This window comes from Melopsittacus undulatus, chromosome 12 (assembly GCF_012275295.1).
Source record: "Melopsittacus undulatus isolate bMelUnd1 chromosome 12, bMelUnd1.mat.Z, whole genome shotgun sequence".
Classification (NCBI taxonomy): Eukaryota; Metazoa; Chordata; class Aves; order Psittaciformes; family Psittaculidae; genus Melopsittacus; species Melopsittacus undulatus.
In genome coordinates, this window is record NC_047538.1 from 6,684,178 (window position 1) to 6,710,826 (window position 26,649).

Below are 26,649 nucleotides of genomic sequence, written 5' to 3' on the forward strand. Positions count from 1 at the left end.
CAGCCAGCCTGGTGTCCTACAGGGACATGGCCCCTGTCCCTGGGGCCAAGCAAGGAAGTGCTCACTAAGGACACAGCAATGTCTGTGTTGGTTTAGCTGATCCCTGCTGCATCATTCCTGTTTCATGCCCTTTGCTTTCCCTTACCAAGGGTAGGACCTCATCTCATCGCTTGTTCCCAGCATCTCTGCAAGGACCGTGTGGTTTTGCGGGATGGTTCATTGGGAATACTGCCCTGTGCCAAGGATAACCTCTGCCCCTCTGCCTTCCTCTGCAGCCATTGCCACAACCCCACCACCTCTCCTGGTTGTGCACTGCAGCCAGACCATCTACGGATGCTGCCCAGACAATATGACCTTGGCACTTGGAGTGGGTGCTGCTGGATGCCCAAGTGAGTGAATATTGTGTTCCTATCGTGGTGGGCATGAAGGACCTTCAGGGATGGCTGGAAGGCAGGAGAGGGTGGGTGCAGCAGGGATTTGGGGTCTCATCCCATGGGAAACATCCCGTTCTTCTGCTAACTGGTGACTCCCAGGCTCCATTTACCCCCATCTCCAGGCTCCCAGCATGCACACATGGAGATATGCACACATGCTTCACCTTCTGTATGTACTAGTGATGCTCTTGTCCTTGCAACAGCCCCAAGTCAACCTCCAGGTCTAAGCCCTTCTCCAGTGCAGGAGGACAGGATGGTGGCAATGCTCAAGGCCAGGCTGGATCGGGCTTTGATCAACCTGCTCTAGTGGAAGGTGTCCCTGTTCATGGCAATGAGCTTTAAGGTCTCTTCTGACCCAAGCCATCCTATGATTCAGCTGCATCCATGCTGGATGCTCCAGAAGGTGCCTTAGGGCCAGAATGTGCCTTTAACCCACTGCTAGAGGCTGAGGGCTTTTCACTGGTCTGAGTGACACAAGTATTGCTGATCCTTGCAGTGCAGGCTGAGGTGGAACAGAGCCTTCATGTCCACCTTCTGCAGGCCACCCATGGTTGGTGACTGCAGTGTGCAGGAAGCTGAGCTGCCAAATGCTCCATTAATATGTATTAAATGATTATCAGAGCCAGCACTTAAGCAGGAGCAGCACTTTGAAAGGCATTAGCAAGTCTTACCCAGCTGAGGCTGTGACCACCCGTTACCCTGGGGAGACACGGTTCACACCATGCTTGGGCCTGGCTAATGCTCTCCTGATGAGGCTGTAGTGCTCTTTAATGCTCAAGATCATTTAACAAGCAGTATTCAGAGAGGGTCCAGGGATGTCCTGGCAGGAGGTGCATGGAATGGGCTGGATGGGTGCTGGAAGAGCAGAGCCATGAGGATATGGTCAGGGTGATGTAAGGGAGGACACAAGTATTTTGCTTCCAGCATCACCCTGCCAATGGTACCAATATTCCTGTGTCTCTGGTGGAACTCCTGTCCCCCACCCTCCAATCCATGGGCACAGCTTCCCAACCGACTGGGATTCATTATCCCACCAGTTTGTGTCCCACCTACGCTGGCAGCAACCATACCTCAGTGCGATGACAGATGACATGGAATCCTCTCATGAGGTGAAGAGAAGACCCTTTATTGAGATACAGCTCAAGTTTTATAGCCCCAGCCCCACAAGGTGCTACCCTGCAATTTTCAGTTGCCTTATTTCTATAGAGAGTATTAATCACAAGATTATGACATTATTCCTTTGCACAGGCTTATCTCATGTTCATCTTGAGATCATACTATTGCTAACACAGCATCTTCTAATCACATTATTGCACACGCAGCATCTACACATTCCATTCTTGTCCAGAGCCAGTTCCTTGCTCTTTCTCCTGGTTCCTTTTCTCTTTGTTTTTATCTCTCCAATGCCTGCATCCAACCATCTGTATGAAATCCCAACCGCTGCACCCATCCTCCACACATCAGGATGTAATTACCACTTAGCTGATTTACCCCTTGCTGCCTGTTCTGGACATGCCATTTCCCTGCCTCTGGAAGGATGGGGATATGCACATACACCCAACTTGCTGCTCCTGCCTTCTCCCTCTCTCCATCTCTGCCCCACGTCCCCTTCCCGCTGCTCCTTGGGGATTAAGGCAGCGTCTCTCTGTCTATCTTTGGATCACTTCCTTCCATCAAGTTCATAATTAATGAATTAATAATAAACTTCTAATAGCTTCCTTCCCCTTTGATGTTAATGAGAGAGGAGTTCTTGATGGCAGCAAAGCAGGCAGGTTCATCCCTGGAGGTTTAGCTGCCCCTTGTAGATGGAGCAGAGGAGAAGTGTTGAGAGCAGATGGTAAAACCTCCTTTTGCCCACAATGGTCCAGCCCTGGCTGAGCATCTCAGTGGTCCCTCCACCAGGATGCAGATGCCATGGCAGGGGTTGGATCTAGATGATCCTAAGGTCCTTTCCAACACAAACCATTCCATGACTCTATGTTTGCTCACAGGTACCTGCCAATGCAACCCCTATGGCTCCTATGGAGGAGCCTGTGACCCCACCACGGGGCAGTGCTCCTGCAAGCCCGGTGTGGGGGGACTCAAGTGCGACCGCTGCGAGCCTGGCTTCTGGAACTTCCGTGGCATTGTCACCGACAGCAAGAGCGGCTGCACCCGTGAGTGTGGCCATCACCCCGTCCCATAGGGATGATCAGAGCATCCCTCTGATGAGGAGAGGTTGCGGGAGTGTGTTCTGTCTAAAGAGAATGGGATCTCATTGAGGGACTCTTCATCAGGGACTGTAGCGATGGGACAAGGGGTGATGGGTTCAAATGGAAACGGGAAATTCAGGTTGGATGTAAGGAAATTCCTCCCTGTGAGGGTGCTGAGGTGCTGGCACAGGGTGCTCAGAGAAGCTGTGGCTGCCCCATCCCTGGCAGTGCTCAAGGCCAGGTTGGAGTAACCTGGTCTAGTGTGGGCCCATAGCAGCGGGTTGGAGCTGGGTGATCTTTAGGTCCTTGGATCTGCTGTTGGCTCCACAAACCACCAGCAAAACAGTGTCTTCTTTCCCCTTTCTTGCCCAGCCTGTAACTGCGACCCAGTGGGTTCAGTGCGTGATGACTGCGAGCAGATGACTGGCCTGTGCTCCTGCAAGACTGGTATCACTGGCATGAAGTGCAATCAGTGTCCCAATGGCAGCAAGCTGGGCATGACTGGCTGTGAGAAAGGTGAGGTGCCAGAGGGATTGTGTGGGGCACCAAGAGTGGGTGCTTGGATAATGCTGATCCTGGAAGAAAAGCATCCCTCCCACCCTGGATGCTTGCACTTTGGGATGAAGGGGCCTCCATTCCTGGCTGGGTTCCTGTTATCTGTGCATAAGGGACTCTGTCTTTTTGGGGAGAGACTGTCTTGTCCATCAGTCTGAACTGGAAGAGCTAAGACCTACTGGGAGGAGAGAGGGATTTCATTATATAGCCTGTTTCTTCATGCTTGGTATGTGCTTTGTTGATCATCTCTTCCCCCTTCTCTCCCTATCCCAGACCCATCAGCCCCGAAATCCTGTGAGGAGATGAACTGTGAGTTTGGGGCCTCCTGTGTGGAAGTCAATGGCTTTGCCCACTGTGAGTGCCCATCCCCGCTCTGCTTGGAGGCCAACATGACCAAGGTTTGTGGGCCTGAGCAGTGTGCTGGGGATGGGTGGCCCATCGGGATGGTGTGGGCAGCATGACTGTGATGGCTCTTTTCCACCCCAAGAAGCAGGAGGGGACGCTGGGTCACACTTTGAAAGGTGACATGAGTTGTAGATGTCCCACAGCAGAGCTGGATGCTCTGAGCATCATTGCTCCTGGGCTTCTGCTATGGTCCCTCTGTGCAATGGTCCCTCTGTGCACACCTCTTTGCCTATAAAAGACCCTGCAAAGCTTCCAGCACTTAGAGATGGGTTCACTTTGCCCAGTGCTTGGAGGAGGCCAGAGGCACAACTCACATTTCCCCTCTGCATCCCAGGTGTGTGGCTCTGATGGTGTCACCTATGGGGACCAGTGCCAGCTGAAGACCATTGCCTGCCGGCAGGGACAAGTCATCACAGTGAAACACATGGGGCAGTGCCATGGTGAGTGTCTGCTGCTCTCAGTGCTGTGCCCCACACTGGCTATGGGCCTGGCTGTGGTTCCTTGCTGTGCCTTGACTCTCCATGGCAGGGGAGATGCCTCCTTCCTACCCCATCCTTCTTCTCCTTTCAGAGTCCATCACTCACACCAGCCACATCCCATCACCAACACCACTGCCAACAGTGCCCTTGGACAAGCTGATGCTCCCTCCACCACTGTGGCTCACCACACAGGCTGCAGAGCCCACTGTGCTGCCCACCAGCTCCCTGCTGTTGGAAGCCAAGCCTACTGAAAGAGGTCACCCTACAACGAGGCGCATCACCACTGCCAGACCAGCCACCACCCCATGGATGACCCATGGGGTGTATAAGACCACTGTCCGCCCTCTTCCCACTGCACCAGTGGTCCTGGCCACCACGCAGCCTGCCTATGTTGAATCAGGCAGTGCAGAAGGCAGTGGAGACCAGGAGATGGGTATCAGTGGAGACCAGGAATCGAGTGGGGCAGGCTCTGCCGGTGAGTGTGCGCTGCTTAGGCTTGGTTGTGGGCTACACCATACCCTGTGCCACTGACAACATGAAGCTCTGACACAGAGGTGAGCTCTTACCTCCTGCTGGTGAATGCTCCTCTTGATGCCCTGCAGGGGAAGAGGAGGTGGAGGAAAGCCAAGTAACTTCCACCCCAGCCATAGAGAGGGCCACATGCTACAACACCCCACTGGGATGCTGCTCGGATGGCAAGACTGCGGCTGCGGATGCTGAAGGCAGCAACTGTCCGGGTGAGTTTGCCTCTGGGGTCCCTTTCAGTGATCAGGGGTCAGACTGAGCTCTTGTAGGGCGCAGGAAGGGATTGATGCAAGAGGATGCTCATGAGGAGATGCTGAGCCATGGATGTTGTGCCCATAGCAGCCAGCAGCCACCCTGCTGCTGACTTGAGAGCCTGTGGACTCTGTTTCTTCCCTTAGGTGACCACTTTCTTCCTTAACAACTTGCCCAGTGCTCTACCCAGGCTTCTGCAGAGCTCCTGACTGGCACTAGGGAGGATGAGGGAGTTCCTTGCATTCCCATTATCTATGTTGGTATCTTCAAAGGGAGCTGGGCTGACCAGGACCAGTTTAGTCCCATGGGAGAGCAGCTGAGCCTCAGTGTCTGTGCTGGGCATACTGGGAAGCTTCTTGACTCCTGATTCCCAGGGGTGCTCCTGGCCTAGGTGGGATCTGCCTTGTCCTTTCAGACTGTTCACATTGAGGAAGCACAGAGCTACCCATGCTCAGTCACAGTATAGGTTGTCCTGAATGTGCATCCTTGTTACCCTAAAACTTGTTGCTCTGAGGCCATCTCTCAGATGCCTCCTCACTGTGGTCCTTCCCAACTGTCCCTCTTCCAGCAGAACATCCCTTCTTCCTATGGACACCACATTTTAACCCACAAAAGCACAACTTTTGGGAACCTCCTGTGTGGTTCCCCACGGCAGGGATCTTCTATAGGTGCCTCCGCACTCCCACAGCACCAATGGGAAGGGAACCATCCTTTGGGTTCCTCTTGCACTTTCAAGCCGGTTTCCAAGGCTGACTACAGCCTATTAGCTCCTTACTTCCCTCTCCTCGTGCAGAGCCCACTTTTGGCCCTCCTCTCTGCCCTGTTTGCATGCACGTGTGTGATCCTGCCCTGTTGACTATGTACTGCTCTGGCTAACGTCTTTCTCTTGTTACTCAGCCGGTGCAGGGGGGCTGCTACCCGGGCCGGAGCTCAGAGGAACCCGTATGGTAAAAGCTGCCATCTCCAGCCTGGTCTTTGCCATCTGCTCCAGCACCCCTTGATACTAATCCTCCATGGTGCAGACCCATCCCGACTAACCCCAACACTGGCACTACCCGCACACTGCCATCACCCTTTCCCCCCAGGGACTCCAATGCTGTCAGCCAGATGCCTGTCCCCTTGCCCACAAGCTGACTAAAGGTGTTTGTTTGTGTGCTCTTCCATTCCTTAGCTACCAAAGTCTTCCAAGGAGTCCTCATCTTGGAAGAGGTGGAAGGCCAGGAGCTGTTCTACACACCGGAGATGGCTGATCCCAAATCAGAGCTCTTTGGGGAGACAGCGAGGAGCATTGAGAGTGCGGTGAGTCCTTGATCATGGGGAGGATAGGGCTTTGGCATGGATCATGGATGGATAGGGCTTTGGCAGAAGACCCTGCCCACCTCCATCTGCATTATGGTGGTCAGACAACTAAACTGTGGGTCTCCTGCTTTGCCTTCCTCCTTGTTTGTGATGGCTTCTGGAGAGGTCTCTCATTGCTGCCTGTCAATAGGAGCACAGAGACCTCGCTGCAAAATGTGTTGAGCATCTTGAAGGAGCATTGCTCTCTGCTGTTGGTTTTGGGGTTTATTTGAGATGGAAGGTGGGGTGGACACAACTTATCACTAAGTGTTGTGGGCACTTAGGGGTGTAAAGCGACGATGGGGCAGTTCCAAGAGATACCCTGTTTGAATTGTGTGATCTCTTTGTAGTGTGTTATTAGATCTAACACTTCCTGTGCCAGTTGGGTCCATCCTTTGCTACCTGATGCATCAAAGCCCAGCCTTTTTCAGCTTGATTTTGGTGGTGGGGCTGTTCTAGGAGCAGTGGACTTTGCATGGCACTGTGTACATATAGGATTGGGAGCAACATTATAGTGTGACATAGCAAACACAAAGCATCTTTGCAAGGAGATTAATGTATTTAGAGCTGGTTCCAAGCTGCACTTAGAAGTTGGCAAGCCCTCAGTACAGTCATATAAGCAGATGAGTGCCTGGCATATGGACCATATGGTTCCTGCAGTTCTGTATCACAATAGCAGTTTCCCAATACAACAGCGGCTTCCATCTGAGGATGCAAATAGGCACACAAAAGCTTCATTCATGGGTCATCCGTTCTCCCCTCCATGAAGGCTGTTTTCCCAGGCTGGGGGATATGAAGGCATGGCACAGGACCTCTGTCAGTGTTCCTGCCATGGCCCAGAGCCTGCTGTCCCTGTGCAAGTCGCATTCAAACACCCATGGATGTGATGCGCTCCTTTATCCCTCTGAGATCACTGTTCCCAGATATAACACTATTCCATAGGACCATTAACCAGTTATTACTTTCTTCTGTGTTTTCCCTGAGGGAAGGACATGGTGGCCTCTGGCTGTGATGACTTCTGCACATAGTAGAGGGTTCCATGGGGCTGGACAGATAGTCTGCAGGGGTGTTAAAGCCTTGGACTCTCACTGTCTCCTTCCCATGACTTCAGACAAACCCTGCAGTGTCTGAGAGCCAAGTATTAAAAGGCAATCAGGTACTTAAAGATGCAGAATGGTCCCTTATGGGATTTTCCCAAGGTTTACACAGCTTTAGGAGAGATCAGAAAGACTTAGATGCTACACAATAGAAAATGCCTGTATGAACTGCAAGGTGTCTCTGGTCTGCCTCTGTTCTGCTCTTGTTCACCATGGGGATAGCTCACCTCCCTGCTCTGTTTCTGGAGCCTGTTCTTACCTCTGACGCAGGCCGTAAAGAATAGGGAACAGATGAAGTTCTCATCATAGGCAACAGAGCTTGTTCTCTGCTTGTGTCACTTGGATGCTCGCAAAGGTTTGGATGCTGGGATTCAAGCTCTCCTACTGAAAGGACCCATCTCCTTGGCTCTCCCCATTAATCAGTTGGTTTCTCTTCTCTCCTTCACTTCTGCCCCAAAGCTGGATGAGCTTTTCCGCAATTCCGATGTCAAGAAGGACTTCAAGAGCATCCGTGTCCGAGACCTGGGGCAGAGCAGCGCTGTCCGTGTCATTGTGGAGGCCCACTTTGACCCAGGTAAGTGCTGATTCATTGTGGAATGCAGGCAGGAGCATTCCTTAGGGATAGGAATGATTCAGATCCATTGTGAGAGGTCATGAGAGGAAAGCTATCAGGTAGACACACATCTTCACTCTTCCCTTTCTCCTCCTGGTTATGGTCAGCCACTTCCTACACGGCAGCGGATGTCCAAGGGGCCTTGCTGAAGCAGATCAAAGCTTCCAAGAAGACAACCATCCTGGTGAAGAAACCCCAACAGGAACATATCAAATTCATGGATTTTGGTGAGCTCCCTCTATCTGTGGCTACTTCATGGCAGGGTGGGAGGAAGAGAAGGGCTCAGTGCAGGCTACTTCTGCACTCATAAGCTGGGACGTGCAGTGGGATGCATGACCTTAAGGCCCATTCCAGCCCAAACCATCCTGTGACTCTATGCAAAGGGTTCCAAAGCACCAGCATCAATCTGCATTATCCCGTTTCAGACTGGATCCCCCGGCTCTTCACCACCACCGTCACCACCACCACGGCCACCACCATGGCACCCGCCACCACCCGCAGATACACCACAGCCGCCGCTGCCACCACAGCCCGTGTCCTGCACCAGGACACCATGGGCAAACCCAGCACCAAGATGGGAGCTATGAGCACCAGGAGACCCACATCCACCCTCCCGGCCACCACGCGTCGGAAGCCTACACGCCAACCACCTACCACAAGGAAACCCTCCCGTCCCTGTGACTCTCATCCCTGTTTGCATGGTGGCACATGTGAGGATGATGGGAAGGAGTTCACCTGTAGCTGCCCGGCTGGCAAAGGGGGAGCTGTGTGTGAGAAACGTACGTGCTTCTGACCTGTGTTGGTCCATACATCAGTGGACTTGATGGTGGTGATGGAGAGATGCTGGGAACAGACCCAGCCCCATAACATCACCAGGCAGGGATCCATTCAGCTGGTGCTGGTAACTCAGCCACAGGCAGGTTGTACACACACTGTGCGTGTTAAAAGACAAGCACAGCAAGGCTGCAGGGTAAGAATGGGTTGCCCAAGGAAGCTGTGACTGCTCCATCCCTGGCAGTGTTCAAGGCTGGGTTGGATGGAATCCTGGGGGACATGATTTAGTGTGAGGTGTCCCTGCCTGTGACAGGGGGTTGGAACTGGATGATCTTAAGGTCCATTCCAATCCTGACCATTCCATGATGCTAAGAAGGTGTCTGGAGCAATTTCTTCCTGGCTTCACTTGTGCTACGTGAATGCCTCAAAGAATTGGAGATTGAGCTTTTCTCCTTTTAATCTCAGCTCATGGCATTGTTGCTTTCCTGAAGTTACTGACTGGTTGTGAATGTGACAGAGGCAGGTAGTAACTGTCCTGTCATACACTAAGTATGTGCTGATAGCAGCTGCTAAGCAAACAGCTCCATCCTGACAGCACATTTAACCAGAGCTGCTGTTAGTGACTGAGCTCCCACAGTCACACCAGGGGCTTCTCAGTGCTCATTCCTGACCAGCTTTGTCCCTAAAGCCCTAAGCTGGAGCCTTCAGAGCTGCTGCTGGATGTGGGTATCCAGCCCTGCTCATTTTAATAGGGCTTGGTCTTCCAGATCCCTTGTAAAATCTCAGCTGCACTAAATAGAAGCCTGGAGTGATGAATGTCAATCTGTCATGTGGGATTCTGGGGTATTTATCCCAGGGGTTTTATCTCCTGATAAAATCTCTCCCAGGAGCAGGGAAGCTGAGTTATGAGGAGCTAACTGTGTGCAGCAGGGGATGTGATAGCTGAGCATGGAGAGGACCGGGAGCACTGGTCCTTAACTGGGAGGAGGTGGTTGGGGCATCACTGAAGCTAAGGGCTAAGGGAGCAGCACCACAGATCTCTAGAGCCTGGGAACAATACTTAGGGTCATGCCATCATGGGATGAGCTGGTTCATAACCAGTATGAGTGTCTGGGAGGGGATAATGGCATTAGAAGCACGGGTCCAGAGGAGAGTGTGAGCTTCTTTGTGCCATTTCATAAGAGCTCTCTCTGTGCAGGTAGGGAAGTGTTCACAGGCACATGTAAAGCATTTACCTCCTCTCCATCCTTCTGTCCCTTCCTCTGCTTCATCCCCCCTTCCTTTCCCTTCCCACTTGCAGCTATCAGGTACTTCATCCCCAGCTTCGGTGGCAAGTCCTACCTGGCCTTCAAGATGATGAAGGCATACCACACAGTGCGCATCGCCATGGAGTTCAGGACCCTGGAGCTCAGCGGGCTCCTGCTCTACAATGGCCAGAACCGTGGCAAGGACTTCATCTCCCTGGCATTGGTTGGCGGCTTCGTGGAGCTCAGGTGGGTGCCCTCAGCTTGTGTGGTGAGGAGGAAGCAGAGAAGCTGTGAATGGTCCTTGAAGAGCATCAGGAGGATGCTGGGGTTGAATGTGGAGGCTAAGATACAGTGGTATCAATGGGCAAGAAGAGTGGTTTTCCCAGTGTGACAGGAATGCAAAGGGGACTCAATTCCCTTATTTGAGTTTGGAGTTTGGAAAGCTGTGGGAGGTTGTTCTTTGAGCAAGGAAAGGTCTTTTTTGGTGCTGTTTTTGTACTGGAAAAAGAAATGCAGGGGAAGAAAGAAAGGAAGAAAGGCCCCGGAACTGTGAGCCTGAAGTTACTTTTCCCATCCTAAAAGCCAAAGGTGCAGACTCTACCTTTGGCGGAGAAGAGAAGGCTCCTGAAGGGGAGACCTGAGAGCAGCTCCAGTGCCTAAAGGGGCTGCAGGAAACCTGGAGAGGGGCTTGGGACAAGGGATGTAGGGACAGGCCAAGGGGAATGGCTTGAACCTGCCCGAGGGGAGACTGAGCTGAGCTCTTAGGCAGAAGCTGTTCCCTGTGAGGGTGCTGAGGCGCTGGCACAGGGTGCCCAGAGGAGCTGTGGCTGCCCCATCCCTGGCAGTGCTCAAGGCCAGGTTGGACACAGGGGCTTGGAGCAGCTGCTCCAGTGGAAGGGGTCCCTGCCCGTGGAACTGGAGGAGCTTTAAGGTCCCTTCCAACCCAAAGCAGCCTGTGGAAGGGGAACACAGCAGCCCCCATACCATGGCACAGATGTCCCTTGTCTGCAGGGTGGCACAGCCCCAGGCCTCCTCCTCTTCTGCTCCAGGTTTAACACTGGCTCCGGCACTGGCATCATCACCAGCAAGGTCCGTGTGGAGCCCGGCAAGTGGCACCAGTTGGTGGTGAACCGGAACCGGCGCAGTGGGATGCTGTCAGTGGATGGGGAGCCCCACGTCAGTGGTGAGAGCCCCACAGGCACCGATGGGCTCAACCTCGACACGGACCTCTTCATTGGAGGAGCACCTGAGGACCAGATGGCTGTGTGAGTGAGGGGTGCTGGATCACTGCCCTGGGCATCACCCCATCCCTGGCAGTGCTCAAGGCCAGGTTGGACACAGGGGCTTGGAGCAGCTGCTCCAGTGGAAGGGGTCCCTGCCCATGGCAATGGGTTGGAGCTGGATGAGCTTTAATCTCCTTTCCAACCCAAACCATCCCCTGCTGCTGTGGGCAGAGCATCCCTAGGGGCTGAGCCCTCTGTACCCAGGCTCCAGGTGGTGGCTGGAGGGTGTCTGTGCAATGGAGCATCACTGGGTACCACAGCCTGACCCCTTGGGGACAAACCCCACTGACTCTATCCTCTGTACCCCCAGCGTGGCAGATCGGACCACGGCCACCACCGGCCTCAAGGGCTGCATCCGCCTCCTGGATGTGAACAACCAGATGTATGACCTGCGGGAGAAGGGCAGTGATGTGCTGTACGGCAGCGGGGTGGGCGAGTGTGGCAACGACCCCTGCCACCCCAACCCCTGCCACCACAGCGGCATCTGCCATGTCAAGGAGGCTGAGATGTTCCACTGCGAGTGTCTGCACACCTACACTGGTACGTGCAGATTGTACGGGGTCCTCATCCCACTGCCTGCTCCTGAGGGATCCCAGGGGCCAGGGGATAAAGGAGGTGATGGGTTGGGATGGGGGTCACATTGGTTATAGCACTAAAAAGGGGGGGGGGTTAAGCCAAAAGCTCTGAGACCTTGTCCCTGGAAGGCTGGATGTGGCTATGGGCAACGTGATCTAGCTGAGGTATCCCTGCTCATTGCAGGGGGTTGGACTGGATGAGCTTTAAGGTCCCTTCCAACCCAAACTGCTTTAGGATGTTATGGGCTACAGCAGAAGGGGATGTGGTGATGGAGCATCAGCAGTGGATTAGAGGGAGAAGAGTGGGATGACACCACATCCATTGAAGTCAGTAAATGTAGAATTCTATTGATATTCACATAATACCCTCTGCCCTTGGCTGGAGGTTGGAACTGGATGATCTCCAGGTCCTTTCCAAGCCTAACTATTGTAGGATAACACAAGGGCCTGGATCTGTTTGTTCTCATGAACAAAAAAAGTTTCCTCTTGCATTTTAGGTGTGTAATTCTGCACAGGTACCATTTGTGGGGCTCACTGTGGGGTGCTTCTGCATCATGGGAGCCCAGTCTGAGATGGGATTAAGAGGCCGGCAGTGCATCAGGAGGCATCAGAGACGGGTCCATCCCTGTTGGTTTGGGATGCTGATGTGACAAAGCTTCCCCTTGTGCTGCAGGTCCAACGTGTGCCGACGAGAGGAACCCCTGTGACCCTTCCCCCTGCCACATCTCTGCCACCTGCCTGGTGCTGCCGGAGGGAGGTGCTCTGTGTGCCTGCCCCATGGGCCGGGAAGGAGACTTCTGCGAGCGAGGTGGGATGGGAGTGGGATTGGGAATGGGGTGGAACTGAAGGTGCTCATTGACCCAGCCTGGGGGGGGCAGGGGGTGACCAGGAGGCTGTGGGGCAGCAGCTGGAGCTGCTTTGCCTCCTCTTCCTCACCATTCCCATGTCTGTTCCCAGTGACAGAGCAGGACCACACCATGCCTTTCCTGCCGGAGTTCAATGGCTTCTCCTACCTGGAGCTGAATGGGCTGCAGAGCTTCGTTCCTGACCTGCAGTAAGTGCCCAGGAATGAGAGAGGGGCAGTGGAGTGCAGTGATCTGCGGACAGAGCTTGTGCCTGCTTTTCCCCTTTACCTGCTGCAGGTTTAGTCCAGAGGGAATGGTTGGGTTTGATCTTAAAGGTACTGCAAGGGTTTGGGATGTTGGATTGGAGGGTATCCGTTATACTTCTCTCCTCAGGGACAAAATGTCCATGGAAGTTGTGTTCCTGGCCAAGAACCCCAGCGGTATGATCTTCTACAACGGCCAGAAGACTGATGGCAAAGGGGACTTTGTGTCTCTGGCTCTACACAATGGTTACCTGGAGTACAGATACGACCTGGGCAAAGGGGCAGCTGTGCTCAGGTAGGGCTTAGGACCCATGAGGGACACGGTGGCTTTGGCATCCAGCACTGGCTCGGAGCCCCTCTTCCATGAAAACCATAAGGAATAGGGGAAAGCAGGCTTCATGCTTGGTTGGATGTCCCTTTGGGGGACAAGGCAGAGCTGGTTGGTCCCTCTTCCCTACCTAACCCTGGGCTCTGTGTGTCACTGCAAGCTTTACACCCATGGGTCTTCTCCTCCCTTCTCACCACCAGGAGCAAAAAGCCCATTCCCCTCAACACCTGGATGAGTGTCTTGTTGGAGAGGAATGGGCGCAAAGGGGTCATGAGGATCAACAACGGCGAGAGGGTGATGGGAGAGTCCCCGGTAAGTGATGGGAGCACTTCCAGCCTTGTTCCTCCCATGTATGGGATGAGCCGAGAAGTCCCTGGTGCTTCCACACAGCTTTAGGGGTGAAGGAAGAGTTGGGAGGCAAAGGATGCTGTGGGGCAGAGCTTACCTGCCTCATAGCTACCCTGCAGCCTGGCCCTGGTGCTGTGGGACCAGCTCTTCCTTTCTGCTTGTCCCCATCACACAGAGCCTGATCTGGGGCTTTGGTTGCAGGGCTGTGTTGGACTGAGCCCCCTACCCACATGGACACCCCTGCCCTTTGTTGCAGGTCCTTGCTTGTCCCTTTGGACCCATTTTGGTCCAGGCTGTGCCCGTGATGCTGGGCTCAGGAAAAGCCCATTGCAGTGCTGCTGCTGAATCCATTAGTGCCTTCTCTCCTCTGTTCCCAAGCTGGCAGCTTACCTCTGACTTCTTGTTCCCTGTCCACTTTGTCTGCACAAAGAGCAGTTCCTGGGGTCCCATAGCAGGGCTCTTTGCCTTTCTTTCACCTGTTTTTTCAATGGGGAAGCTGGTAATGCAGGGAAAACCCCAGCTGCTGCTGAGCTCATCCCTAACATCCTCCTATAAGTGCAGCATCAAGGTTAAGCAGCATTCCTGCAGAAGAAGGGCTCTTTTCCTCCCCTAACTCATCTCTCCAAGCTTCAAGCTTACCCTGGTTGTCAGCCACCCATCCTGTTGCCTTCTGCAGCATCCCTTGTCCTTCCCTGGCTCCCCTGGGCACCGGTCCTCTTGCAGCCCTGCATGGTACAATGTTACCCACTGATGTCCCTTTTCTCTCTTTCTCTCCCTTTGATTTTCATTGTATTTTTCCCTTCCCCTGCTGTCTGGATCCCAGAAATCCCGTAAGGTAAAGATAAGTATGACCCACTGCAACCTCCATCCCATCTGCCATCGGCACGTGCTCCTTGTTTTCCATCCAGATCTCAGTGTTCCATCTGACCAAGCAGCTTTAGGATCTCTGTAGATTTAGAGACACTCCTTTCCTTTGCCATCATTAGTTTTCCAGCCAGTCCTTGCATTTTGTTTCGGAAGCATTTCAATCCATCCGGTCATGTTAACTCCACAAGGCATTAGCTAGTGACTCATCCAACTGCATCCCTGCCTCACTGCTCTGCCTCTGGGTCCATCCCAGGAGCTCAAGAGGGGATGTTGCTCCTGTATGTGCCCAGTGATCCATGGGGCTGAAGACTCACCTAGTTTGGGCTGCAGGGTGACAGCAAGGAGTCTTTCTCCTCCAAACACATGTGAGATGCAGGAGAACCTCCTCTAGCTATTTGCTATAGGGGATCCAAGCTGAATATGGAATGCTTTGGGACGTAGGGGGCCCAAGCTGGATATGGAATGCTTTGGGACGTAGCGGACCCAAGCTGAATATGGAATGCTTTTGGGTGTAGGGGACCCAAGCTGAATATGGAATGCTTTTGGGTTTAAACATTACCCCAGGGGAGGCTGGAGCAGTATTTATGTGTGGTACCCAAAACCAGAGGCTTCCGCAGCTGAGAGCATCAGAACAGCATCTGTCCCAACTTTCCCATGGGGAATCTTCTCCTTGCGTGCCTGCTGCAGGCAAGACTTTGCAGCTTGGCATAAGGGGGTTCACTGGGCACCCATAAGGAAGGAAGGCAGGGAATGGGGATGAGCAGAGGACAACCGGTTGTGGTTGTGCTGCACTGCCCTGCTCCCAGCCTCATGACATCTCCATCTCATCTTCTCCCATCTCCATCCCAGGTCCCTCACACCTTCCTGAACCTGAAGGAGCCGTTTTATGTGGGGGGAGCCCCTGATTTCAGCAAGCTCGCTCGAGCAGCCGCCATCTCCACCAGCTTTGATGGAGCAGTGCAGAAGGTAAGGCCATAATGGGCAGCATTGGGCAGGAGTCTTGTTGGGAGAGGTGCCATCAGCACTGGTATCACTGGAGGAGAGCAAGGATTGGCCTGGGAGCAGGCTGTCCATGGGATATGGATCCATGTGTGTTGGGGGGACACGAGTGGTTGAAAAGTGGCAGCACTTGGGGTACATCACAGGACAACACAGGCTTGGGGTGATGCTCAACTTCCCCATGAGGATACTGGTCTCTGTGCCTCCACCAGCCCCATAGAGAGATGGGTTGGGGGAAGGCTGACTTGTGCTTCCTCTCGCTTCTACCTGCCAGATCACCGTCAAGGGGGTTCCTGTGCTGAAGGAGGAGAACATCCGCAGTGCCATGGAGATCTCCCCCTTCCGAGGCCACCCCTGCACCCAAAAACCCAACCCATGCCAGAACGGGGGCACCTGCAGCCCTCGCATGGAGACCTATGAATGCTCCTGCCAGAGGGGCTTCTCTGGGGCTCACTGTGAGAGAGGTGAGGATCGGGATGGGCATGGACCTTCGTTAGCCACACACGGCAATGGAGCTGCTTCCATGGCTAGCTGGTGGCAGCAGGACAGGGAATGGCTTTGTCCATGGGATGCCTTCATCCTGCTGTGGATGCTCAGTGTAAGGGGAGATATTCCATGTCTCCAAGGGTGGACAGGCCATGCTCCATTGCCTGACAACTCTTCTTTTTCCCACCTCCAGTGATCATTGAGAAGGCTGCTGGAGATGCAGAGGCCATTGCTTTTGATGGTAGGACATACATGGAGTACCACAATGCTGTGACAAAGAGGTAACTTGAATCAAAGTCAAAACAAGGGCTTTAGGGCTGTTAGCAGGAAGAAGAGGTTGGGTTGGAGAAGGCCAAGGCAAATAGGAGCTGTGAGCAGTCACTCCAAGCCTGAGCCATTAAAGCTGCCTTGTTAGCTTTCCCCCCATGGCCAGGGATATGTGTTTGGAGCCTGTGGTCTCTGCAGCTTCTGTATTAAAGCAGAGCCCAATACACAGCTACTGAAGTCCTCTGGGCTGGGTATTTTGCCTGCAGGAGACTCCTGATCCATCATGGTCTGGCTCAGCATCCTTCCTCAGCACTGTGCTCCTATAGGCCCTGTGATTAATTCCCAGCTCCACAGCACTGGGACAGGATATTGGATTAGGCTCCATCCATCTGCCTCTATATCCTCAGTGTGTCTGTGTTAAGCTGTTGTTTGTCTGTCTCTGTCTCTTCTCAATGTCCTTGTTTCTTTGTTTTCAAGCCACCTCACCAATGAGATCCCTGCGTAAGTACTGTCCTCCCTGCAGCCATCTGCCCTCCATGTATCCCATTGCCACCATGAGCACCCATAAGGGAGCACAGGGCAGGTTGGGAAGAGGAGCACTGAGCTTAGTTTAAGCCTCAGCACCCTCACAGGGAAGAACTTCTGCTTAAGAGCTCATTGCAAAAGCCCCTCTCCAGGTTTCCTGTAGCCCCTTGAGGCACTGGGAGCTGCTCCAAGGTCTCCCTTCTCTTCTCCTGCTGTTGTTTGCTGTCTGTCTTGCTGATCATCAGCAATAGGAGAGCAGCACTGATTCACGCAGCTTCATTCCCCACTCTGTGTGGGGGAGTTAAAGCCATCCTTGCCTGTCACATCCCCATCTCACAGCATCCTCCACAGTCTGGGGTCAGGCAGAGGCTTGGCAGGCTGAGCTGCTGCATGCATGCCAATACCAGGAGCCACAGAGCCCATCGCCTGCATGTTCCCATTGAGAGATGCTCTGGTGGTTCGGAAAGGGTTTACTTAGGAGCCAAGCATCCTCCTAAGCCAGGCAGTGCCCTACAGCAGCGAGGGGCATGTAGTGACCTGCACGGCAGCTCTGCCACGTGGCACTGCCCAGCTGTCCCCTTGCAGAGACACGGACACATCCCTGCAATGAACCCACTACCTTTGCGTCCTGCCTCTCCCAGTGTTCCCAAAGGGAAGGTCATCATTCCCAACCTCCCTGCCTCACCCAGCCAATTCTGGCTGTGCATGCCCCATCCTGCAAGGGAGCTTAGCGCTTCTCCTCGCACCCCTTAGCTGCGGTTTGGCCGCAGCACCCGTGAGCCTTGCCAGGGCTGAAGGACCCATTGGGATGCCCATAAAAAGAAGTTGATGTGTCCCTTGGATAGGATGGGGACTCCAGTTGCTCCTCTGGGATCTGCTGGCCATGACATGCCCATGCTTCTGTTTTGATCGTGCATTTTAATAGGTTTTTATAGGGACAAATTCCACTGGAGCAGGTTGCTCCAAGCCCCTGTGTCCAACCTGGCCTTGAACACTGCCATTAATGGGGCAGCCCCAGCTTCTCTGGACTTCTCTTTCTATAGTCCCTGTTTTCCTCATCTCCATGTGTGTCCTGCTGCCCAAGTGTGCCCCAGGGCTGATTTAGAGTCCTCAGGTGACAGTTCAGCTATCTGGCTTCATGGAATCCCATTCTGCGTCCCAGAGGACCAGCCTGAGACCTGCCTGCAGGTCTGCCTAGGAAAGGGTCCTCCTGATGCAGGTCCAAGCTCCCTTCCCCAGCAGTGCTGCTCTCTGTCCTATCCTGGGATCCACATCCCAGCAGGACAGCAAAGGGAACTGGTAATTCCATGAGCACCAACACTGTTATGCCCCAGAAGAGTCCCAACATAACTGGGTATTCACTTGTTGGCATTCTTTGCTCACCCTGGCTAAGCAACTGCTCACAGACTTGGCTTCCTGGATTGAGGAAGCTCATCCCAAAGGACAGTGGCTTGTTCTGGATGGTTTCTCAGCTTGGGCACTGTGTAGGGTGCAGAGCTGATGCTGTGCTCCCTGTTGGAGCAGGGGTGGGAGGGAAGGGTCTCCTGCTGTCCTGCGCTTATGGCATGCTCCCCTTTCTTCCTGCGTCTAAGTCCCGAAGCACTGGACTACCCCATGGAGCCCAGGTGAGTCTGTGCCAGGCTTTCAGCTCTCGTGTCTCGTGCTCTGCTGTTGCTGCCCCAGCATGCCTCTGTCTGTGTCCTGGGTGTCTGTGTCCTTGGCTTTTTATTTGTAAGGGATACAGCTCTGCTGGTGATGAGGTTAAACACGAAGGAAACCCTGTCCCTTCAGCATAGGAACAGCAGCTCCAGCTCTGGCCCTTTGCTCCTGGGGACCTACATAGGTAATAGCAACCAGTGAGGGGAGAGGCTGAGTTACCTTGAGAGGACAGCCGGCTTCATGCAGAGCCCTTGTCCCTTTGGATGCAGTGTCCCTTCAGAATAAAAAGCTGTCTATGTTGTGCTGATGTTGTCTGGTCTATGTGTGCACATGTGTCTGTGTGTCTCGGAGCATCCCAGGAGTGGATGGTGACTCCATATGGTGCCTTGGCTTTCACCAAGAGCCTTTTGCCTGTTCCAAAAGGGACTGAGCAAAGATGGGGATGCCAATGTGGGGGAAATCCTGCCCTTCCTTCATTCCTCCATTGGGAAAAGACAGTGCATCTAGGGGAAGGAAGGTTTTACTGCCTCTGTGGGCAGTCTCCATCCCCTTCATGGTGCTCACGTCTTCTAGCATTGGGTTCCCACTGGGAATCAAAGGCAGCTCTGATAGGAAAACCCTTCTGCTGTTCACCACCCCACCTAAGAGACCCCTTCCTTCAGTGCCTGCAAATGAGGAGACAACACCAAGGCTTGTTGCAAGGATGGATGTGTCTGAACTTGGTGCCATGGGCCAGGTGAAGGTTATCCTTGGCTGGGAGCAGAGAAGGTTGCTCCGAGGAGCTGGCTGCTCCCTGCTGCTTCTGCAGCCATGGTTTTCACTGTTGTCTCTCTTCCCTCCTGCTCCCATCTCCCCGTGCAGCGAGAAGGCCTTGCAGTCAAACCACTTTGAACTCAGCATCAAGACAGAAGCCACCCAGGGGCTGATCCTGTGGAGTGGGAAGGGGCTGGAGCGATCAGACTACATTGCCCTCGCCATAGTGGATGGCTTCGTACAAATGGCCTACGACCTGGGCTCCAAACCGGTCATCCTACGGTCCACAGTCCCGGTCAACACCAACCAGTGGATCCATATCAAGGCATACAGGTGTGAAGGCAGCAGGCTGGGATATTGCTGTCTATGGGCAATAAGAACTGGAGGAGCCTGAGTCATGGCCATGGCTTCATGCCCTATGGATCACTCCTGTTCTTGGGGGATAATAATAGAGGAGAGGCATGCGGGCAGTGCTGCGCTGGAGGGGCGCGTGTTGCGACACGCCTGGAAATGTGACAGGGACAAGGAGGGATGGATGGAAGGCTCTTCGTGCCTTCACCCATAGCCGGCTGAGGGGTTGGCATTCTGCTCGTGTTGGGCCTGAGATGCCCCTTTTATTTTTACTGGTGGTGGGAGTGGTGAGCGGATCATGCGCCTGGAATGAAGGGGATTTCTGCTCCTGGCTATGGAGGGCATGGGGAAGCTGCCCATGGGATGCTGGAGGGAAGCGCTTGGTGCTGGTTTCCAATGGGGGCGTTGCACCAAGGACCGCTCTGTGCTGTACGGCTTGAGGGAGAGCTCCGCTCCTCTCTGGATTGATATAGGCTGATGGTGCCCAGTGTACAGCAGCGAGCGGCTCCTTGTTTTATCTCTAATCCGCTTCTCTTCCTTCTCCCTTCCCTTGGGGAGCAGGGTACAGAGGGAAGGCTCCCTTCAAGTCGGCAACGAAGCCCCCATTGCTGGCTCTTCTCCGCTTGGTGCAACACAGCTGGACACAGATGGGGCCCTGTGGCTGGGTGAGTCTTCCACCTAAGAGCTCAGCTCAGTCTCCCCTTTGACAGGTTAAAGTCATTCCCCTTGTCCTGTCCCTACAAAGCCTTGTCTAAAGTCCTCCTCCAGGTTTCTTGTAGGCAAGAAGCTCCTCTGTGCCCCTTTTGAGGAGCTCAGAGTTGGGACATTGATGCTTCCATTGTGCAATGCAACACTGGTGCCTCCCAGATAGCTTGTCCTATAAAGTCCCCTACTTGTTCTCTGCCTGGTGACAGCTGAGTGACAAAGGGTTGGTTTTACCAAATGCCAGTCCTTTCGATGTCACCATGTCCCCTGACAAGAGCCATTCACTGGCCTATGGCTCTGGATGCCCTGGTGCCAATGGCATGGAGCCCTCCTCCCTCTTCACACCCTGAGTGCTTCACCTTCATCCCCCTTGTCCTCCTCACAACCTTCTCCCTGTCTCTTGCAGGGGGAATGGAGAAGCTGAGCCTGGCTCACAGGCTGCCCAAGGCCTACAGCACCGGCTTCATCGGCTGCATAAGGGACGTGCTTGTGGACCGCCAAGAACTGCATCTGGTGGAGGACGCTTTAAACAACCCCAGGATATTACACTGCTCAGCCAAATAGCCCCCAAGGACCTCCCCTTCTCCTTCCCTCCCTCCTGCCTATTGCTGTAATTATTTTCTATTTTTGTAAACTTATTGCTTTTTATATTTTGGGGGGAGGGGGGAAAGGGAGGGGAGGAAACCCCTTTTCTGTTGGGTTACCCGTTCGGTTGCAGTCTATCCAGGTCAGTCAGACACGAACCAGAACAGCAGCAACAAAGAACAAACCTTGAACCAAGTCCCCCAAGAAGTGACAGAAGAACTTCCCCATCGCATTGGAAATCTTCTTCATACTTGAAGCTTCTTTTCGGGTGGTTTTTTCCCCCCTCCCCTCCTCACTTGTGTTCTTGGGGTGTCGTTCATGCCTATGGGGGAAAGGATGCTGGTGCTGGCCCCCGTGGGTTCACTGCCTTCCACCTCGGTGCTGGCTGAGCGGGGATGCTGCCATTGGAGAAGCAGGACTTGCCACCCTGCTTTGGTGCCTGGCCCTGTGCTCATCCTATCTCCCTCCTCCCTCCCTTCCTCTCACTATAATTTATGTGTGTAAGAATCTCAAGTGCTTTTCTCCTTTATGCTCTGTTAAAATCAGGGATGCCATGCACTGGAAGAGAGACCAAGGTCTGCTCTGAGCAGGCAGAAAAGCATTGCTCTTTGGTTGTCTTTATGACTGTTTGCTGGACTGCGAGGGGCTGTGGGGGAAACGTGGATTCCTCTTGTTGGCTCTCCTCCTCCTCCTCCTCTTGGACATGTGCAGAAGCAGCTGTGAAACCTCATTTCCACGCTTTGTGTTTATCCAGACATGTCCCAACCACCCGCTTGCCCTGGCTGCTCTTCCCAAGGGCTTCTATGTACCAAGCCTTGCCCTCCGTGCACCACTGAGAACCTGCAGCATCTTCAAGAGCTGGAAGTACTCTCTGTCTTCCAGCCATGTCAAACAGGCTGCGAGGGCACCACATCCCTTTCCACTTGTTGGATGTGTCCTTCCATCACCCATGTCCATTTTCCAGCCTCCGGGCATGACTTGCCCTGTGTGTACCCTGAGGATGCTTCCAGCTGGCCAGCATGTGAATGTGTAGAGCTGGTATTTAAGAGCCTCTCCCATGAAGAGCAACTGGAGTTGTACCTTTGACTTCAAGTCTTTGCAATGCAGGGTCTTCCATGCCATGATCAAAGCTCCTCGGGATGCTGCCAGCCCAGCAGCAATAGCCTCAATGGAAACGGGAATGGGGCACGAGTCGGCTGTTGTGTTTGGGAGGAGGGTTTTAAAGGGTTTTCTTCCTCTCTAAAGACCTTAAAAGCAAATACTGTGGTGCCAGTTACAAAGCCAGTATGTGTGTGTCTGAATGAATGTGTGTGTGAGTGTCTGTCAGCCAGCACATCGGAATCTCCTGGAAGCAGGAGAAGAACAAACACATTGAAATGATCCCATTCCATTCAGGTTCCTTCTCCATGGGAAGAATTTACTGATGCTGTGTAGCATCTATGGCCCTTTCCACCACTGGGTCACAAAACTGTGTCCCCTTCCCACCCTGAGATGGGTGAAACCAGCTTTAGGGAGCCTATGGAATTCAGCGGAAGGATCCCACCAGGCATCAAGGGTTTATTAGCATCATTTTGCAGTTTCACCTTAAATGTTAGCACACCTTTTGTGCACCTTTACAACACTGCAGCCTTTAAAAGCGGTGTTTCTTAGCATTGGATTTTGAGCCATGAGAAGTCAAATTCCTTTCCTCAGGGTGAGCTCCGAACACAGATGTAACAAAGGGGAAGAACACAGTGAAAACCCACTTTTTCCTTCTATTTTAGCATGAAAGGACATCTCCCACCACCCCAATGCCTGCCTAATCCATTGGCATTCCTCTCAACAGCCAGTGATTAAGCATTTCACAGGGGGCTGTGCCCTCTGTGGGATGGAGACCCCACTCTCTGTGTGCTTGTGTGCTTGTGTGCGTGGCAATACCACATTTTAAGTGGATTCTGTATATAACTTGTGGTTCCTGGTGGGAAGTATTGTGACTGTGTCGTGAAAGGGATGGGCTGCTTTACTTTGATCACGAGGGGTAGCTAGATGGGGGCTAACTATGCAGGGTGGGATGGGAGGGAAGTGTGAGACCCTATTGAGGACACAGGTTCTAGCTGGGCAATGCCTTAGCTGAGATCTGAGGGCTGGGTGCTCCAGCTCCAAAGGGAGAGAGGCATGCACAGGGGAAGCTGCTCATTTTCTGGAATGCCACTGCCATGAAGCCAGGGTCACTGCAAGAACAAATACCCCCAACCCCAACAACCAAACAAAATCTCTGTCTGCTTTTGCTGGGGCTTGGAAATGCCTTAAAACAGGACCTTGCGTCCTCGTTGTCAAGCATCTTGACCCAAGGTCCGATTCTGCAGTGCTCCCTAGGGGCTGTGCACTTAACTTCAGCTTTATTTTTAATAGCATTTATACCATGTATGTACAAAACCCAACGGACATTGAGGTTTGGTTTCGGTTTCCTTGGGGTGTTTGGGGTTTTTTTGCCTTTTTTTCAAGACCAGACGTCCACGTGGCTTCATTTCTAGGGTAACGCAATGACCGTTGTGAACTGCTGTATGAATTCGGAAGGGCAATGCACAGTAGAGGAGCAGCATGATATAACCATTACTAACTTGTGTCTTTCGTCAATCACCATGAAATAAAGTTTGAGAACTATTCAATATGTTTGGAAGGGACCTGGTTCATTCCTTCTGTGTGCCCTGTTTGCTTGTATAATGACCTCCTGGGCAGGCACGGTGTGAAGTCAAACCAGCATCTCCCTCTGTTTCCCTTAGACAGGGGTTCAGGCAGGTACCTTGCTGGATCTTCTAAAGGGAGCCTCTAGGAATGCCAGCCTCGATCCTACCCACCCAGTGTTTGCAGGAGGAAGGCTCCTGTGTGTCTTCCTCTTGTCTGTGGCCATCTGAATGGTTTCACCTTCTTTGCCATACCCGCTTTTATCACCTCTTCTTAGGCAGCATGTTCAAAAGCGGCTCTGTATCCCATTGACACCATGTCAATGGGGCTGAAGTGATGCTTCCGTGGCCTCCTGCTCACTGATGTCAGCAGCTTCCCCCTGGGTTTTACCCTCTGTAAGCTGAGGAGCCATGAAAAGTCAGTCACAAGCATGCAGGCAGGATGTGGTTTGAGATGTGCCAGCGTCTAAGCTCCTGCTTTAAATAGCTCTTCCTAATGGGGCCTTTCCATCTGGCCAGAGCCCTATCTCTGATCTCCGCAGCTTCATCTCTGCAAGAAAAAGGTGGGAGGTGGAGAATGTTGTTCACTCTTCATCCAAGTGATGTGAAGCAAGAGACGAACGTGGGTTTGGGAAGCAGCTCCTTCCGCACACGGAGTCATTCTGATACCCAGCAATGATGCGCAGCCAATTGGTGTCTGCATCAGCTCAGCGGGAACCAGCTTTTCCATGGACACCGAGACGCCCGAGACTCACAATGGGAAACAATGGGGCCAGTGTCTGCACAGCCACAGGGGTTGCACAGCTCACAACCAGGGCCATGTTTTGCTCCAGATCAGCCTCCTGGTGCAGCGTCTTCTTGACAATGACCGTATTATGCCACAACAGGCATGGACTTGCAAAGCCAGTGCCTCTTGCCAGCAGGGAGAAAAAGCCATCGCTGCCTTGGCAGCTGCATGGGGACTTCACTGCAGGCTCAAACAGCCATTGTGAAAGGGAAGAGGAAGGAAAGGAGCACAGGAGCCACACGCTCAGGCAGGCAGCAAGTGTGACTCAGAACAGCCTGGCCATGCTGTCAGCGGCCCCTCTGCTGCTCAGCACCATCAGGGATGAGCATGTGTGCACTGAGCGTGATGGTCCCATCTGTGCCTGCTGGGAGCAAGGAGAGGAGGTGTCTTCAAGGAGAAGGCTGTTGGGGTTGGGTGGTCTTGCCCATCCTCAGCTTGCTCTGGTATCCCTTGTCATTGGGAACAGTGAACCCCAACTGCATGCCAAGGAGCTTCAGTGGGGGGCTAAGATCCATTCTGAAACCACTCTGCTGAGCTGAGCCTTCAGCAGGATCATAGGATCAGGGAATGGGTTGTGTCTGAAGGGACCTTAAAGCTCATCCAGCTCCAACCCCTGCCACGGGCAGGGACCCCTTCCACTGGAGCAGCTGCTCCAAGCCCCTATGTCCAACCTGGCCTTGAGCACTGTCAGGGATGGGGCAGCCACAGCTCCTCTGGGCAACCCCATCCCCTGTGGAACTAAATGACCTTTAAAGTCCCTTCCAACCCAACCCATTCCATGACCATTTTCACCCATTGCACAGCCTAGAAACCAGTAACTTACAAGAAGTGGGGAGATCTATTCAAAGGGTTTCCTTTTGACCTGTCTATAACCATGAGGCTGAACAGCATCCACTGCCCTGAGAAAGGGTCTTGTTCCCCCCAGCCACATGAGACAAACACACAGAGAAACCCCAGTCTGGGCTCTCACAATGCAGTCTCAGTGCGGAAGGACACTGGGAGCCTCAGTGGTGGGGGTAAAGAGGAAGGAGAGGACAGGGGTCATTGTTATCACAGTTGCTATTTGGCCTCTGTGGTCCTCGTTGCCCTGTGAGCAATCCGGTGGCAGGCAGGACAGCAATGCAGAGATCTGAGCTGGCTCCTGCCACCCGCTCGCTGGGTATTCCCCGAATAGACATGGAATTTGCTGAGTCTTATTATAGTTATATATATGCTATTTTTGCCACTGTGGGTAGACTGGGGCGGGGGGGTCGCTGGCTGCATCCTGCTTCTCTCTGTCCCTTGGACAGCTGGCTTGGTTTTCTCACCCAGCATTCATGAAAGGTGCCAGATTCAGGGCATTTCTTTGGGTTCATTTCTGGCTTTTCTGGGAAGCAGCGTGGATTTGACATGGGTTTGTTGGAGGCCTCTGAATTTACACCTCACGGGGGCAGGTGTGCTCTAGGTGTATTAAGGGTGTAGCATTGCCTACAGCACACCTGATCCCTGTCTCGCCATAGACATTGGGATGAGAGCGATGGCCTGGGGACATGGTTCCTTCCCGACCCCATCGTGTGCCCTGAGCTGAGGGTATCCAGGGATAAGAGCAAACATGGCTTAGCCTCACCAGGCTCAGGAGCTCAGTCCTTGTGAACCCAGCACTAAAAGCCAAGTTGGAAGGGACCTCAAGGATCATTTGGTCCAACCTTTCTAGCAAAGGGTTACATGTCCCAGCATCCTGTCCAGCCCAATCTTAACAGGGCCCAATGCTGGGGAGTCACCACTTCCCTGGGGAGGTTATTCCAATGGTTGTCCTCATTGGGAAACATTTCCTCTTGTGTCTGGAATCTCCCCAGCACTAACTTGTGCCCATCAGGCCTTGCCTTTTCCATGTCCTTGTGAAAAGGGAGGCTCCATCTTCTTTGTGGCCACACTTTAAACACTGGAACACAGGGACAAGGTCTCCCCTGAGCTTTCCTTTCTCCAGGCTGAACAGACAACAGCTCCCTCAGCCTTTCATAGAATCACCAGAGCATCCCAGACTGGTTTGGGTTGAAGGGACCTGAAAACTCCTCCAGTTCCACGGGCAGGGACCCCTTCCACTAGAGCAGCTTGCTCCAAGCCCCTGTGTCCAACCTGGCCTTGAGCACTGCCAGGGATGGGGCAGCCACAGCTTCTCTGGGCACCCTGTGCCAGCGCCTCAGCACCCTCACAGGGAACAGCTTCTGCCTCAGAGCTCAGCTCAGTCTCCCCTCGGGCAGGTTCAAGCCATTCCCCTTGCCCTGTCCCTACACCCCTTGTCCCAAGCCCCTCTCCAGCTTTGGGCACCGAGCTCCGTCTGCAGCCACTGCCGAGCCCGGGGCGCTGGGGGGGGAAAGGCCCCGTCCCCACGGACGGGATCGGAGCCGCGCCCGGTGCCCGACGGGGCGGGGCGGAGGGCGGGGATTCCCTCACGTCACTGGGAGGGGTT

The 26,649-nt window shown here is 53.5% G+C and overlaps 1 protein-coding gene across 3 annotated transcripts in view; it reads left to right on the forward strand.

Moving 5' to 3' along the window:
- AGRN (agrin) overlaps window positions 1-23,400 on the forward strand; it is a 102,410-nt gene extending 79,010 nt beyond the window's left edge. For all 3 annotated transcript variants that reach the window (XM_034068656.1, XM_034068657.1, XM_034068658.1), the window contains 24 exons: window positions 276-389; window positions 2,426-2,590; window positions 2,999-3,142; window positions 3,455-3,579; window positions 3,921-4,026; window positions 4,157-4,540; window positions 4,668-4,802; window positions 6,014-6,141; window positions 7,737-7,851; window positions 7,998-8,117; window positions 8,316-8,669; window positions 9,965-10,157; window positions 10,961-11,176; window positions 11,505-11,734; window positions 12,443-12,577; window positions 12,727-12,823; window positions 13,008-13,172; window positions 13,406-13,517; window positions 15,270-15,386; window positions 15,694-15,883; window positions 16,099-16,186; window positions 19,218-19,442; window positions 20,022-20,125; window positions 20,572-23,400. In XM_034068656.1, the coding sequence (XP_033924547.1) occupies window positions 276-389; window positions 2,426-2,590; window positions 2,999-3,142; window positions 3,455-3,579; window positions 3,921-4,026; window positions 4,157-4,540; window positions 4,668-4,802; window positions 6,014-6,141; window positions 7,737-7,851; window positions 7,998-8,117; window positions 8,316-8,669; window positions 9,965-10,157; window positions 10,961-11,176; window positions 11,505-11,734; window positions 12,443-12,577; window positions 12,727-12,823; window positions 13,008-13,172; window positions 13,406-13,517; window positions 15,270-15,386; window positions 15,694-15,883; window positions 16,099-16,186; window positions 19,218-19,442; window positions 20,022-20,125; window positions 20,572-20,729 (3,920 nt within the window). In that variant the 3' untranslated portion in view covers window positions 20,730-23,400. The remainder of the gene's footprint in view (window positions 1-275; window positions 390-2,425; window positions 2,591-2,998; window positions 3,143-3,454; window positions 3,580-3,920; window positions 4,027-4,156; window positions 4,541-4,667; window positions 4,803-6,013; window positions 6,142-7,736; window positions 7,852-7,997; window positions 8,118-8,315; window positions 8,670-9,964; window positions 10,158-10,960; window positions 11,177-11,504; window positions 11,735-12,442; window positions 12,578-12,726; window positions 12,824-13,007; window positions 13,173-13,405; window positions 13,518-15,269; window positions 15,387-15,693; window positions 15,884-16,098; window positions 16,187-19,217; window positions 19,443-20,021; window positions 20,126-20,571) is intronic.
- The last annotated feature ends 3,249 nt before the right edge of the window (window positions 23,401-26,649 follow it).